Genomic DNA, 16,768 nt, shown 5'->3' on the forward strand with positions numbered 1-16,768 from the left:
CTCCCATGGCTGCAGCATGTATTCTGCTACCCATGAGAGACCACTCAAACTGTGACTACAGGCCTACAATGGCAGCCTGTGTAAGTTGGTGCTAGCACCACTTACAGCAGATATGTGTCCTTATATCGGAGGTCACTGTACTTAAAACCTACAAGTCACCCCTATTTCAGGCTCTTCAGTCCTGAGGGCAGGGTGCTTTGTTACAAGTGTGAGGGTGCCCCTGCATGAGCATGGCCTTTCTACAAACCCCAGAGTTGATTCTGCAGGCTTTGTAAGTGCGGTGAGCCATGTAATACATATAGTGGAAATCAAGTCAAATACGATATGTCTAACTATATATTGGCTGCACTGAAACCGGTCACGTTTGTTATCAAAAATGTTGGAATCCTACCCCACCACTGATTCCAGTGTTGGATGTAGGATCCCATGTACCGGCGGGCTCCCCTAATCCCGTTATCAGCCTTTTGGGGTCTAACAGCAAGCTAGTGCTACTGCCAACCACAGACACATGTCTGCCCTCCTGCTGAGCTGAGCTCGAGCAGGGGAAGGCAGAACGGTAGGTTTCCTGCCACAGGGAGGTGTATTCACCTTCATACAGGACTTAGTGTATTGGGCTGGGGTGGGGGAGCTAGCCAGTGCCACCAGACTGCTTTGAAGGGCACATTTGGTGCCCCCCTTGCATATTCTAATTTGAACCAGTTTAGGGAGCTGTTGGCTTCTGCTCTGCGCAAAATTGGACAAAGGACATAGGAGTATCCTTCCTTCTGTCCAGCCCCTCCTCTGGGCGGGATCCTTGAATTGTCCCAACCCTTTCCCTAGGGTACTTAAGGGTTTATCTGTGGTTGGCTCTTCAGATTCGTCCTGGGACAAGATTCCAACCCGAAATCACTTCATCGGACTGGGCACCTTGGACTTCGTTGGACTTTGCCTGGAACCGAGACTGCATCTAGGAAGACTCCTGCTGCTCCTGCTCTTGTGGTCCTGCCAGTCTTGTGCGTTGTCTGTGCCTGTGCTCCATCCAGTTCCTCTCCAGGCCTGTGGGCATCAAGGACACCAGAAGTAATCTCCTTTGGAGTGAAGGAGTCAGTCTCCCTGCATCTGCAGGCACCGCAACGAAGCTGACCGGTCTGCTGCTCCGGACTTCCCACAGACTCCAAAAGGCTCAGCAACACAGGTGGTGGTTCTGCAACTCCGTCAAGGCCTGACCCGTCCTCTTAGCAAGTTTGAGGCCACTATCCCTCACTGGAATAGGACCCCTTTTAACAGCGTCGACATGCTGTTGCTAAGGCTTGTTGACTCTATCCTCCAGATATCTTCGGTCTACAAGAAACTCCAGCATCTCTTCCTGCCAAAATCTTCGTCCACACCGCAACCTCTTCATCGTGGGCCTGCATCTTTGGTGTGCTACTCGCAGTCCTCTTGTGACTGCTGTGCCTTCGGCCTGTGGGTCCTTTTGAGGTTCTTCTTTGGCTTCAGTGTGCTCCCCTGCTTGGGGCCTGCTTTGACTCTCCTGCATCTGCTGAGTCCCTTGCTGGTCCCAACGCTGCACCTTCTTTCTTTCCCGCGTATGTTCCTGTTGCCAAGGCTTGGTGGTGCGCCCGCCGGACACCGACCCCTGGTTCTTGACTCCTGACCTGGGACAGCTTGTGAACGGCTCCTGGTCTTCCACAGCATCGCCTGGTCCTCACAGCTGCAGCGACAAGGTTACCGTCCTCACTCCTGCATTATCCGTCATCAGTGGTCATTGGTCTTCCGTGCCTCTGAGTGGCATAGACTCTGTTTCCTCTGCTTGCAGGTACTTTTCTTCAAGAATCTATACTTGGATTCCACTGGACTCTTTCACCATATTCCACAGCATCTTTTCTGAAGTCCTCCATTGTGGTCCAAGGTGGTTTCCAAATTCACTTCGCACCTATCCTGGGGTATCCACGGGTGAAGTGAATCTCCAACCTTCTGTCTTACAGGTTGTTTCTTAAGGGTCCATTGGGAAAGGGTCCTTCTTAAAAACTGCAACTGCGACTTTCCCATTGACTTGCATTGAGTGGGCAGCTGTGTTTCCACTCGGCACACAGCCTCTGTGGGGTTTCTGGGTACTTAGCTCGGGTGGTTCCTTGTGTCCCCAGCTCTTCTGGTCCAAGTCCAGACTTCGTCACAGTTCGCATTCCACTTCTTTAGTATATGGTTTGGTCTCCCCATGGAGACCTCTGTGTATTTGTGCTTACTTACCTGTTTGAAATATTGTGTGTATTGTGTTACTGTCTCCGGGTTGGAGATATACCAGTGTTTTAGTGTGTATAATAAATATAACTTTTTTATAACTGCACTGTTGTTTTTCGTTTAACCTACAATATATGATTAGTCCTGGCAAAACAAGCTGCTTAACACTTCTTCTGGTCTAAGCCTGAAGGCTGCTCTCCACAGCTACCATGTAGAGAGCTTTCTGTGGTTGTCGAAGACAACTAAAATCACCATAAGGGTTGTGTGGATTAGTGCAATGTGCTTCACTTAAATAAGTGTGCACCATATACTAAGCCAGCCTTCTACATGCAGTTATTTTTTTAAAGATTTGCTCTTTGTGTGAATGGGACGGTGAGAAGTTAGGAAGTCCTGCTAGAGTGATGGTGCAAAGATTGTGGTATTCCTAGTATCCTGCTAGAGTAGGTTTATTAGCAATTTGAAGGGGGGGGGGGGGTTATGAGCTAGATTCAGTTTGTGTAACTTGACTATGTAGGATTGTTTTGGTTATTTGTTAAAATGGGTGAGTTCTGTTGTGATATAGTGTGGGTGATGCGAAATTTGTTTGATTGGTGATATTTGTCTTCCTTTTTTGTCTATTGAAAGATGAAGGGCTATGAGTAAAGGGTAATGGGGGAGTGTGGCAGTCTAGTTTTAGAGCTGTACAGTTAGCGATTGAGAGTTGTGGATTTGTAGGTTTCTGTAGTGTGTAATTAGATGAAGAAGCAGACTGTGAGAATGGGGTTTGTGAGATTTTACCGAAGGAAGGTTAGGGTGGCACGTATGGTGGCACGTGCTTGTTAGTCTAAAGAACTCCATGTGGAGTCCATGTAATCCAGACTATCTCCCTCCCTTGGTTTTGCCAGGGCCCTCCACCAGTTATGCTTTAGTGATTTCCCCTTCCATCTAGGTATTTTCCCTTTGTGAGAGTTTTGGGACCATTACCTCCAGAACATTTCTTAATATTTCTTAATTATTCAGATCACCAAGTTGTGTTATCCAGATGTTCAGAATCAAACAAATGTCCATTCACTTTTCATCAACGAACCTTACTTCAGAAGTTGAAAAGTGCACTGATGACCATTCACTTTTCTTACAAATGTATCCACTTTCCTTCTGCTCCAATCTGCCAGCATACTTCCTCAAAGCTGCTCTATCAAGGATTAATATCTTTGCAGCAATTGTTTATTTATTATTTTAATTCCCAAATTAAAAACTGCTTGTGAAATTCACCATGAGATTTCCATTCCCCTGTTTACTTGTTACCTATAGACCGCTTTAGCTGTCGGTTGTTGAAAGACCTATTGTACAAAACGAATACTTAGGCCAGCCCATTGGTTGTCTTTCTTGTTAATCTCATTTGCTTGCTTCTTATTCATTGAGTTTCCTTCCTCTACTTGTCACTCCTCTGAGCATAGCTTCTCTGCCATCATTTTGATTTGACCCCTTGTTTCCTTTAGCAGCGTAAATTCTGAAAAGTACTTATTTGCTTTTTTTCAGCACTCCTTGGGAGTGTATGCAATTCCTTGTTCTTTTCCATATGTACTGCTTCCCGCTTCACATCCTAGCTCCACCACTCCCTGTTTTTCGACCACTGTTAATCGTTCGCTTCCCTACCCTTTTTTCGCATCTCTGCTTTTTAACAAAACTTTTTATTGACCTCTGCCCTATGGCTCCTCAGCTCCAAAGTTCTCATCACCTCTTGTCAGAGGCATTTACTTATTCACCTCACACCTAGTTTCTCCCCTGCCTTTCGCATTCTATTTTAGTTTTTTAATCTATTTACTATTTAGGAGAGCAGGGTCCCGAACAGCATCTTTCTCTGATTGCGCTGTGGCACACTTAATATTTTTTGTAATTTGGCGATGAAAGACGTCCCCACCTCCACTGTAACGTTACCTTTGCTATTTTTGCAGTTAAGTTGTCATGATTTACTAGCTTAAGTCATCCAGTTCACCATGAGATCCTATTGATAACCATGGACTAAGGAAGCTAACTGTGCACCAGTTAATGCTGTTACTGGATGTGAAGGAAGCTTGCATTGCTGAAGCCACCTGCACTGTCCCTGAAAAGTGCATTAAGGAAGCTTGGACTACTGCTCGGGATCTATGATGTATATTAGTATAGGTTGACAATCTTTTCATTAGATAAATGCTAAAACAATTGGCTTTGTCGTTTCTGACTTACAGAACTGTCACTTTGGGGAGGTGTATCAATCAGTAAATCTTTTAAATGCTAAAAATAGTATTAATTCCCTGCACCGAATCATCTTCCCAAATACATTAAACTATCAAAATATCTGCACCTATCTCCATACTACCCTCTATGCCAGCTAGAAAAAGTGATGAGTGAGCGAGGAACGCCGGTTGTGGACAAGACAGCCCGCAGTAGACTGCCATGGTTCATGGTTTAAGTTTCTCTCATCACCCCCAAATGTTAAAACCTAATATATAATGGTAATTGGAATCTGGAGTCAAGTCTTAATTTGTATATATGATAGTGTATCAACAGGAGACTTGAACTAAAATATCTGAATCCAGACACTTTAAAGCTGCACAAACCCGATCCCGTTCCTTATATTCTGCAATGCCTTTATTTTTAGGTTTCGCCTTGGCAGTGCTTGCGCTGTCTCTTTGAGACATGCTGTATTCAGGATATGTGAATAAAGCTCTGCCTACTTCCCGCCCATCTTTTTAATTGGCTTCTGTCCCTGTCCTTTGTAAATTGTGGCTTTTCATTGGTTATTAGGCTATGTAGTCCCTCCTTAGTAACTCCCTGTCTCTTTTTGTAAACTCCCATGAGGACACCCCCTGTTACATGTGTTTTTAATTGCAACCTCATGGCACTATTTTCTCAAAGGCTGTCAAACAGGACACTTACTTGGTTCTAAATAAGGTTAGCAGTGATTACTTTACTCGCTAGCACATCTCACATTTATATTAGACCTTCTATAAATTGACCTTCATCAACTCCACATAGAGTACAACCTAATCCATAATTTAATATAATTGTTTAGTCACATTTCATACCTATTAATTGTGTATATATATGGACATAGCTATTTGAATGTACTCGTGGTACTGTCTTGCATGCAATGCATTATGGGTAGGGTGGATTTACCATATCTTCAAAGTTTATGATGCTCACTAGGGATCTCTAGGAGCAGCTTGCGGTACTGCACCTAGACATGCAGTGCTGGTGCCTTGCTCACTAGGGAGCTCTAAGAGTAGCTTGCGGTACTGCACTGAGACATACAATGCTGGTTCCTGGCTCACTAGGGAGCAATAGGAGCAGCTTGCGGTACTGCACTGAGACATACATTGCTGGTTCCTGGATGCAATTATTAGCAATGCACTAGGTCTCGCATTACTGAAAGTATGAGCTATTGGCGTTACATTATAATTTGCAACACCAATACCTCAAACTATCAGTAATGCAAGACCTATTGCATTGCAAGTGCTTGTTTTTAGTGTTATCTTGACAGACATTGGGTCAACTGCAGTTGAGGGGCATAGTTATTTTGGTGACCAGACACCTCAACTGTGAAGTGTAAAGTCGCACTAAGACACTCTAGTTGTTTATCAGAGTTAATCTAAAAAGCAAAATTGAGATATTGTATTTTGGTCAGAATCATCTTCCGGTGGAGCTTTGAGCTGTCTGTGCTCCGAGCGTATTTAGGAAGAAGTTGAAGACCTTTCTTTACAGATAAGTTCTCTCGAGCTGTTCATTCTACCTGCTGGGCACGCGCCGGGACACTCAGTGGAGTAGTTGTGCGCGATGCAAGTGCTAATAATAAGAATGAATCCTTCCTAAATTTGAAGGAAGTTTTAATCTCTAAATCTAGTTGCTTACACAGAATCCTTGTACCACTTCTGTTCACTGGACTTTCACTTTTTAGGTCTTGCCTGAGCCAGCGCGCATGCGCAGCGCAGCGAGGCTTTAGTAAGGACTTCCGACTTTGACCACATGCTCGCGCATGTGTTTTTTTTTTTGTTGCTGACAGCCTATTGGCCTTTGCGTGCGTCTTTCTAAGAGGCCCAGATCTCTGTACCGGGGTGAATGTATGACATTGTTCTGCATTCTGTCCATCAACTGTTGTTCTTGCATTTGTCACCCCGAGTGGGAAGGGTATACCCAGACGTGGGTCCCGTGCTCTCCATGCCACTGGAATCAAGCTATCCTGGCTGAAGAGGGGTGAAACCCCAAAACCGATCCTAGGCTGCTTGTTTCCAGTCCAGGGAGGAGCTGGCTTGGCAGTTAGGGCTGTATTGTTCCCATGAGGCACAGGGTCAAGACTGATTTGCATATGGCTGGGTTCAAACTGGAACGGCATGGTGAGTAAAAAAACGATGGATTTAGGCCCAGATCTCTGTACTGGGGTGAATGTATGACATTGTTCTGCATTCTGTCCATCAACTGTTGGTTTTGCTTTTCTAAGAAAGACATCACGCAATAGGGCAAAGGCGGGTTTTTGTCCCACCTTTTCTTAGAATGTTGACGCCTACGGCCTAGACCTTGTGGTTACACGCAGAGGCACGCAGTGTGCCATCTGCTTCGGGTCACATTTCAAAGCTTGGTTTTCGTCGCTTTCGCGGCCGCATTCTTACAGCGCGCACACCACTCGAGGGACGCTGCAGCTGCCTTCCTTGCATCCCACGGCGTTTTCCCTGCGGGAGCGAGCAGCTGTAGTGCCTCCTTGTTCTTGGTGTGATCAGGCGCACTGACTGTATGGAGGTGTTTGAAGCCGTTATCTGGCATGGTGCCTTATAGCAGCTTTATGAAGCGCCTGGAAGCGAAAGAGACCCATTTAAGGCGCTGTTTATAAGGACACCCCAGGGGTTCTGTGCCGTGCGTGATCACCAAGCCCAGTGTGTGAGTTGCCATCTTAGGAGCAAGGGCGCTGTAGCATTTTTTCTTCTTCACTGTATTGTATGTTACCCGCGTTCTCTCCTCCTATCTGATCTTTTACCTGGAAAACGTTAGAAAGTTCCAATCACCAGAATCCAGCGCTGTATAAAATATAAATGTATTTCATATCTCGATAGGGCCACTCCTCCTTCAGTGGTTAATTAAAAGAATGCCTTTGAGTTGGGTATAACTGCCTGTAATTTGCACGTTGGAAGACGGATGGTTTATCTCGTCTGCTATGACGTAAATGCTTATTTTTTTCCCTCCTGGGTCAGGTAGGGTGAGTTGGGCCCCTTGGATTTGTTTACGGTTCCAGAAGAGGTTACTGAGGCCTGCCCGCCCACACCCCTGTGGCCCGCACAGCTGAGTGCACTTATTTACACACCACCAGAGCGCCCGCCTTTGCACCCTGCCTCTGACCCCCCTGGTGCCCTGGTGAGAGGCGGGCCGCCGCGACCTAATGTTCCACTCCCAGCACCCACCTGCATCTGTTCATCACAGATCTGATCCTCTGCAGCTGGCCGGCACAGAGACGTGCAGTGCACACCCGCTGTCAGAAGCGCCGTCGGAGGGTTTATGCGCCGGCTGCAGGGCACAGGTCCGAATCAAGAGAGTGCGCCAACCTGGGGGTAGATTCAATAAGTGTCCTTTCTATATGAACTCTTTCAAACTTGGCCTTTTCGAGGACAGACATGTATGGATCCTGGGTGTCTGCCCACCAGTTGTCCCTACAAGTTTCACAGTTTTAATTTTTTTTAATTTTTGCCATGGTCAAGCGGCTCAGAATCCAAGCCGCCACTTGAATACTGACCCCGTCGACCTTCCTGCGTTAGCTGTTGACAGGCAAGGCAACCCACACCCCTATTCAGCTCTCTTGCGATCGGGTGGTTTCAGGGATTTAAGTGGGATGAAAAAACTGGAGGGTCACTCAAAGGGGCGAGGCCAATGTAATTAAGGGCGTGGCTTAAAACACACAAGCTAAAAATCTGTGATTAGCATAGAGTGCCGCCCGACTTGTACTTTGCTGTTTTTGTCATTGCATCCAGATATGATACAACAAGTAACATCATACCTACAACAAGTCGTGACTATTGGCTTTGTCAATGGTTGTTAGCTACATAAGATAAAGAAGCAGCAACTGTGGCTTGTTGTATATAATATTGAAAAAGCTTCCACTTAAAGCCCTAGTGACACCACAACAATGTTGCTGCTCCTTAGTTTCAACAAGCATTGGCATAGCCAATAGGTCTCCCCATTGGGGACCTTATAAGTGTTTAGTCATCCAGCACAATATCCTGGTGCAACAACATCAACTGTTGCATGGCTAAACACTTATAACGTCCCAAAGGCGAGACCTATTGGCTATGCCAATGCTTGTTGTTTGTACTGCTGCTTTGTTAATTGATGAATTTGACTTCACATGATTTTACCGTGAAGCGAATGATTTTTTTCTAATAAACAAATTAGATCAAATGAACAAAATAGAAAGATTATATTAGTAAATGCTCGTGTTCAGATCAAGGTAAGTGGGGGGCAACATTAACGTACAATATTGTCCCTAAATAGGGTTTCCTTCGCAGATGGTGTTTTTTTTCCATGTTAACCATGATATCTAGTGATGAAGTAAATGAGGCTGTGGTTTAAGCGGGTGGAGAGGGGAAAAGTAAACCTGCAGCCTAGGTCTTCACTCCTTTTGTGCCTATACTGTCTGTTTAGAGGGTGCTAGATAGTGGAGTGATTTGTTCTTTCTAAAAATCCTATCTTTCGTACCAATTGAAATTATTTGGAGACATTCTTTTCAGTTGCATGTTACTGACAAGTTTTACATTCCCTTTTTTCCTTTTTAATTTTTTTTTTTTTTTTTTAAGGATTATGCTGACACTGAGCTCTTGTTGTCACGAGCAAATGTGGACCAGGATGCACTGCTCAGTTATGCTCGTGAGGCTGCAGACTTCTCCACCAATCAGCAGCTGCCGTCTTTGGACTTTGCCATTAATCATTATGGGCAGCCAGATGTGGCGATGTTCGATTTTACGTGCATGTACGCCTCTGAGAATGCCGCTCTAGTACGGGAGCGGAACGGCCACCGTTTGCTGGTGGCCCTGGTTGGGGACAGCCTGTTAGAGGTAAATATGGTATATCTTGTTGAAAATGTAGCTTTTGAAACAACGTTTCCTGTCTGATCGGTCGTTAATTTTGTTTCCCTAGTAATTTGCCCCGTTAGCTCCAGATCTAAGAAAGTGACGGAGAAAGGTGGGAATCCTCCACCACAAACCAGTAGCGGAAGCAATATTATTTGTGAAATAAAATATTGCCAATCAATGTGCAGATTTAAAATGCAATGCTGAACTATTTTGTTTTCTCTCCCCCAAAACTACCTCTTGATCACCTCAACACCCTTCCCTTGCATTTCACCAATTTTGCAACTTTTTGTATTGGTCTAAGAGGTCTGTTGCCATGCATGAAAGTTAAAATCCCAAAAGTATTTTCTAGGATAAAAGTAGTCAAGGTGTGTTTAAAATATAATGACAAACGATGCCTTTTTGTGAAATGTTAGCTTATTTTGTCTTTAAGTCTTCCGAAGTATTTATTGCTAATAGCCATGAACATTTCATTTCAGTGATACTTATTTGTAACATTAGTCATATTTTGCTTCATGGTATAAAAATAGAACATTTTGTTTTTGACTGATGCAATAGATGGAAAACTGAAGGTTTACGTCTAGTTTGTTGCTCCTCCTGCAGTTAGTCTTGTTTTTTCCCTCTAGCCTTAGATGAGCAATGAGCATATTAATTTAGCTTCAAAGACATGCTTGCTTCTCTGTGTATTTTTTCACTCTTCTAAATTATCTCAACTTGTCTCCGCCCCTCTTCTGGTGGTCTTCCATATTCTTTTTTTTTTCCTCCAGCCCTTCTGGCCTATGGGAACTGGGATTGCTCGTGGCTTTTTGGCCGCCATGGATATTGCATGGATGGTGCGCAGCTGGTCCTTGGGCGCCAACCCCTTAGAAGTCCTTGCAGAGAGGTAAACGGAATTGATATGGATAACACATTAGCATGGTAGATGATACCTTACTTTCAAGTTGTACAAAAGGAGCACTTAGTACTTGTCATGAAAAAGTAAAATGTACAGTGTGTCTTATCTTGGACATGTGCATAAGTAAGCCTTATTAGCATATTCACCCTGTTTTTCCTTGCTATGATATTGTGGAGGGAAAATGTAAAAAGTTCCTATTTGTTTGATCTCCATTGTCAATCAGTCTTTTGCCTTCCTCTGTGAATGATCCTCCTCTTGTAAGCGTAGTGCCCTTTTGCAGGTTTGATATTACTCTGCATGTATGCTATCAATACATGTATCCATTTACTTTATTTCAATCATATGCTGTAATCTACCCTTGCAGTATTGATCAATTTGCTGGTTTTATATTCAGAATCACTGTAGACTTCCCAAAACTATCTTGATTACACTTTGTTCTGGATCTCGGACAATTTTGTTATGCATTTATCACCGTCCTTACAGATGCCCCTGCTCACTTGGATGAATTGTTATAGTCTACTGAAAGCATTCCTAGCACAACCACAACGGGATTTGCTAGTGGCTGATAGAGCTCATATGTTATTTAAATGGTTCTGAAGGGGTTATAGGTAGTTACATCTGCACATTAGACTAAAAGAGGAGGACAATACATTTTGGGTGATTATGCAAAGTAATAATTTCCTGTAAGGGTTTTGGAGTAACCTTATGCCTTAAAGATGGTGAAATAGCAGACAAAGCGAGAGCCTGTGAAATTGCGGCTGCCGTGTTCACTGCTGTTGTGGTATATGTTGGTTGTTTTGAACACCTGCTTCATACAAGAGAGCCCTTTGTTTTCTTTGTTTTTTGTTTAGGAGGTGGGGGGTAGAGAACAGAAGTATTCTTTATACAGGGTGGGTCCAAGTATCCCTGGCATACCCTGAATACCAGGCCTTCAAGTCTATGGCAAAAGTCAAGAAGCAATCCACTCTTGGTGACGGCTTATTCTAGAATAAGACCTTGTGTCCTGTGTTGATAAAGCAACCTCTTTCGTTTGTTCTTTCTCTAATGGAACCCTCTCTCAGTTACAAGGGTAGCAGACTCTTGCAAATTATAAACTTTATACCACAGATGTTAAGCTAAGAGCTGCAGTTAATACAGGCGAGACTAAACGTACCTGTCATTACCGTAACTGCTAAAGCTAGTCTCTTATTTATCAGGTTTGAATGCAGGCTTTGTTTCCAGGGCTTGCAGTTGAGTGAAAGTTTGAAGTTCTAGCAGTACTTTAGTATGCTTCTGCCCCTTAACACTGTACTATTCACAGCACCTGAATGATACGTTGCTGCCAGATATGCAGGTTGTTAGAGATGCAGAAACACTGCTTGACCTCTGTCACTTGTACATCCAAGTGGTACTTGCTGAAAAGAAATCTATTCTGACAGCATTTCTGCTGGCCCTTTTCACTCCACGATGAGGGTAAAAGCAGTAGGACATTGGTGGCATGTACACTAAAGTGCACCAGGGCATGGACTTTGACAAGTGTGGCAGGAAAAGCAAAAGTAGCCATATAGACCATAAAGGTTTAACAGTGAGGATTTTGTTTCACATGCCCAACAAATTGGTGTTACTTATTACTATGTTTATCTTTTGTTAACTATTGAAATGCTCCACAATTTAGTATGTTATGATGAAAAACTGACACCTTCATTCTTAGCTTTTTTCCCAGACCGGTTTGTATATCTAACAAGCACACGTTTCTGTTTCAGAGAGAGTATTTATCGGCTTCTCCCACAGACGACCCCTGAGAATGTGAATAAAAATTTCAGCCAGTACAGTATCGACCCTAGCACACGATACCCTAACATTAGCGTTCATGTTCTCAGGCCAAACCAGGTAAGCTTTCCTATAGCACTTATGTCTTGTAATTGCATATTTTTTCGAGAATTTAAAATATTAGGTTAGGCGGTGCACGTTACCTGAGAATTGTTTCTTCAGGTATTCCCTTAAACTTACTTTGACCATTTTTGACAGAAAAAGTGGTGAAGTGGCTGGTTTCCCGGCAGAGAATCATGCCACAATCCTGGAATCCAAATGGGAGAGTTATTGTTCACAGCTGATGTGAATGAGCTGTTAACAGCCACCAACAGAACTGCAACACCTCCTGGGAATGCTGTTTATGCCATAGAGTATTAGGTGTCGACTGGTTTCTCCTACTTGTTCACAATTTCCCTATTTCTCCATTTCCCCCTCCCTGATCCCATTTCTTTCCATCATCACTGCTGTCCAAACCTAGTGTTACACTACTGTATAATAAGCCCCCACATCTCCTAAGTATTCTTTTACAATGTCCACCTGTTAACATTCATCTCACCTCCCTCTCTCCTTTGGCCTGTGCATCCTCCTAGCCAACTCAATTATAACACGTGCCATTTCCCTAATATTCTGATGGATACTTCTGACTGCAAATTCCTCCTCTTTAGAAAATCTCTAGGCTCAAGACTAGACCCGAAGATTTTTCAGCATAGCCCCTGTGTGTCATTAGGTAGTGTCATGCGGCTCAGATATCGGTTCTTTTCTTTCCATGCCTTTGTACATGGATCTGGAGCTTGCTTTTAGTTTTCCTTATCAGTTTGAGCTTTCAGCCAAGTTCTCTCTAGTGTGTGCAAGGGTAATATGGCCTTGTTGGGACTGTCACAACCAGATGCCTGATGGATTCCCACAAGGTGTCTCTCTGGTGTTTGGGGTCAGGCCATGTCTCCAAGTCATGTGAGAAGTGTGCCCTTATATATCTGAAGTTGATCCGAGACCGTGAACTCAAGCGGTACATAGCCCAGCACTGAAGGAAGTCGTGCTGCTCCTGCTCTAAGTGGGGGTCATGGACCTGCTGTTGGGGCTCATCCCGTGACGGGTCCTCATCCCGATTCAAGTCTTCAAGTAGGTCTAAATCCAGTCATCCATGCCTCACAACTCTGCATGTGAGAAATTGCAAGGTTGTCAAGATACCTAGCAGTCTCGTTCCCAGTCCCCTAATGGGGAGCCATATCCGCACGTGGGTTTGATTTGTTCAGGGATTCTCGGAGCACTTTAATGGATTGCTGTGTATAAGGAGGCTATGCTGTGCATCTTCAGTACCCTGCCAGCTCTCTGGTGTGCCTTTGGGCCCCAGATATCCGCGAAGGCCTCCACTTAGGTTACAGCTGGTGGGTCTTCTCTCAGCACCATCTATGCCACCTGAACCTGCTTCAGGTTGAGCTTTCGACTCCAGAGCAGACTCCATGGCCGGCATTATGATGTATGCTGGTTCCTGAAGAATTGCCACTGACACTGCGGATGCCGGAGGAGAATGTCCATGCCATAGATCTATCCGACTGAGTGGAATCCATCTTGACCTTCAGCCAAAGACCCGCTCAGGGTCGGTCCCTAGACAGCAGACCCACATGCATTCTAATTTAAAAAACCGTGCCCTGGCCTAGGATCCGCCTACAGTACTTTAACAACTTTTCATATCAAACTCTAATCAGAGCTAACTAGCTTTTGATAATGATGGTGGGGATGAATTCTCACGGCAATATAGCACCTTTTGTATATGGATCTTCAAGAGGCCATTGGGCTGGATACTTTCCCTGTCACAGGAAGGACTGGTCTCCCCTCCTGGCCTCCTTTCTACAGAAGACTGCTTCTTTCACCATGGTAATTAGGTGGGCTAATGAAATCTTGGATCTACAATTGCTTATTGTTGTGGTAACCACTAACGCCCTCACCGAAGTGTTACAAGCCTCATCTGGCCCCGTACTGCCATTTAACCAGGCCCTGACTGACACACTCATGGGTACATGGAACAAACCCGGCTCTTGCCCATCTGTAAATGGAAAGGTGTTGCATTTTCATACTTCCGCTCCGGGCAAACGGACAAACAATTTAAAATCAGTGCTTGCAGCTCATTTCTTAGAATTTGCCCACATTTGTCAACTCAAATTTATGATTTTGGAAACTGTGGAAATGGAGGTAAGAGACAACCACAAACACCTCCTCCACAGAGAGAATTATTTGACTAAAAGACTGGACACCTTTATGCATAATGGTCTGAATGATAGGATGGAATTCAGCGGTTACCTGTAACCACACCACCGCTATCACGAACCCTCAGTCGTGGACATTTAACATTTTTTCTTTTTTATTTATTTGCAACATTAACCATTCAAAAATGGCCTCCATTATTTCATTATATTGTGTACAGGTACCAACTCTTTAGGTAGTCTGATTTATTTGCAATATTGAACATTTCAATATGGCCCGAAATGTGTAAATTTTTGTTTACAACATTATCTTAATGTTTTTTGCTTTATCTACTTTGAATTGTGATATACGTTTCACATTACACAATGCACATTCTAATAGGACCACTGCGTTCTACACACGTTTTCACTAATTGACCTAATATATCTAGGCAGCTTTAAGGCCTCTGGGTAACAGCTGGGAGAAAAGCATTCACACGCTCCTTACTGACCTTAAAGCTTTGTAAGTCTGTTTTGATCACTTTATCTTATTCATTTTGAGCACTGGGATACGTCCATATCATTCGGTTTTGAGAAGCTATTTATGTGATGAATGCAATCACCGCTACAAGACGCGCCTCTTAGTTTCTAGAGCTCTGTCATTTACATCGTTGCACGCGAGTTTACCATGCCATTTAACGGATCAGGTTCACCACGGAACGTTTCAATATACACTGTTTCATGAGTCTGGGTAACTTTCAGTATGCAATTACTGCTACAAGACGCGCCTCTTCGTTTCTAGAGTATTGACACATTCACAGCATTGTACGAGAGTTTGCAATTCTATTAAATGGATCAGGTTCAGCACGTAATGTTTGAGTATTCACTGTCTCATGAGTAAGGGTAACCTTCATCACTGTGTCACACAAGTTGGACCGTCACTCTTCAAACGTTTTTTAAATCAACACCAGCACTCTGTTTGCACACGAGGACCTGTTTTATTTCAGTTCATGTTTTTCCAAAGCATGTTTACTATGGGAATTGACTGGTGCTCTATATGAACACGGTTGGTTGAAAATGTTGTACCATTTATTCTAACTTGCAGAGTTCTCGATCGGGATCACCCGGACATTAGGACACAGTTAGTTGACACTCATATTTGATGAGGAGGTTCATCTGTTACATTCGAAACATACGTTTTACACACATGATTCATGTCAGTACAGCCTGGTGGCTGGCCATTGTTGTGAGTCAATGGATGGGACGGCTTTATTTTGGTTATGAACAAGCGCTTTGATTTTTGGAAGTTGTATTTACCACTAAACATGGATATGAATGACAACTACCTATACTTGCTTCATTGGTAATTCCATAAATAAAAAATTGTTTCTGGAAAATGTAATCTTCAATTGTGATGAAGATCTTATGAATTTTACGAACAATCCTACTGGTTAGGTTTTCAAGCAGTGCAAAGAGGGACGAACCCCAGTAGGGAACGCTTTTGGAAAATCTAAAACTGCCATTGTGATTGTTTTTTTATATTTTTTCTCCTTTGATTAATCATCGAGCTGCAGAGATCAGTCTTGCACGCCTTCAGTCTTATTGTCTGATTCTGTGTTGGCTCTCACTCTAGAGGAGAGTACCACAGTGTCCTCAGCATACATTTAAAGCTACCAGTCACGTCTGCTAGAAGTCTCATATCAGAGTTGTAAAATGGAGGCAATTGGGTGGGCCTCTGAAAACCCCCATAGGTGATCTTTAGACAAAACCTTTGAAGGTAGGGACGGAGGAGAATCAACTGTTTTAACAATGTTCTTTAATGAATGATTGGATCTGTTGAATTACTTTCCCCTCGAAATTCCCAGTTCATCCAAGTTGGTCATGCTGCAGGACGCAAACATGTCTAACAGCCCCAGTGCTTTTACGCTGCCCCTATCAGATATTTTACTCGGCATCCACTGCAGATACAAGTAGTGTATCAACTTCTATTTTTAAGGAAGTAAGAAGTTTGGATGCTGTTAAAAAATCTGTAATCGTATCATAGCTGTTTGTTCCATCATGTTTATTAGCTAAGGGAGTTCAGAAAGGGGCCTAAAATTAAGTTTCAGAGCTATCCTGGCAGTGTATTTTGAGGAGGATGTTCAGAGTAGCTAGATGTTTTTGGATAAAACCCATTGCAAAAGTTTAAAATAAAACAGTAAATGCTTACCAGTTTAGGGGCTCCTATACCCTTGGCTGAAACAATGATCGGTTAACATCTTCATAGTCTGTGCCCATTACTGTCAGGGCACACAATTGGATGAAGTTTGCCTTTCTTGATGTGGCAAAGATGTTTTTCTGACTTGATAGTGGGTTGGATTTTGTTTCATCTTCTTAGTATTTAATGGTGGACGTTCTTCACTGTTTTTCATAATACTGTTACAGCATGTAAATAGACAGTACAGTAATACTGGGGTATCAACAAATGACTGGAATAGAAACACTTGAGTGAGCACAACTTTTGTAGTCTAGGTTGCAGTCCCACAGTATAGAATATAATAAGCGTGTGGCTCAAAGTAAGAGTTGCATCATAAAATGACCAGTCAAAGAGAGAGGAAAATAACCGTATTGTCTGCTAC

The 16,768-nt window shown here is 43.5% G+C and overlaps 1 protein-coding gene across 32 annotated transcripts in view; it reads left to right on the top strand.

The window, feature by feature from the left end:
* The window catches only part of MICAL3 (microtubule associated monooxygenase, calponin and LIM domain containing 3), a 1,875,796-nt gene that overhangs the window by 725,398 nt on the left and 1,133,630 nt on the right, over nt 1-16,768 (top strand). For all 32 annotated transcript variants that reach the window (XM_085652129.1, XM_085652139.1, XM_085652136.1 and 29 more), the window contains 3 exons: nt 9,012-9,269; nt 10,052-10,167; nt 11,922-12,048. In XM_085652129.1, the coding sequence (XP_085508255.1) occupies nt 9,012-9,269; nt 10,052-10,167; nt 11,922-12,048 (501 nt within the window). The remainder of the gene's footprint in view (nt 1-9,011; nt 9,270-10,051; nt 10,168-11,921; nt 12,049-16,768) is intronic.

The sequence above is a fragment of the Triturus cristatus genome, chromosome 4_1 (genome assembly GCF_964204655.1).
Source record: "Triturus cristatus chromosome 4_1, aTriCri1.1, whole genome shotgun sequence".
NCBI classification, from domain to species: domain Eukaryota; kingdom Metazoa; phylum Chordata; class Amphibia; order Caudata; family Salamandridae; genus Triturus; species Triturus cristatus.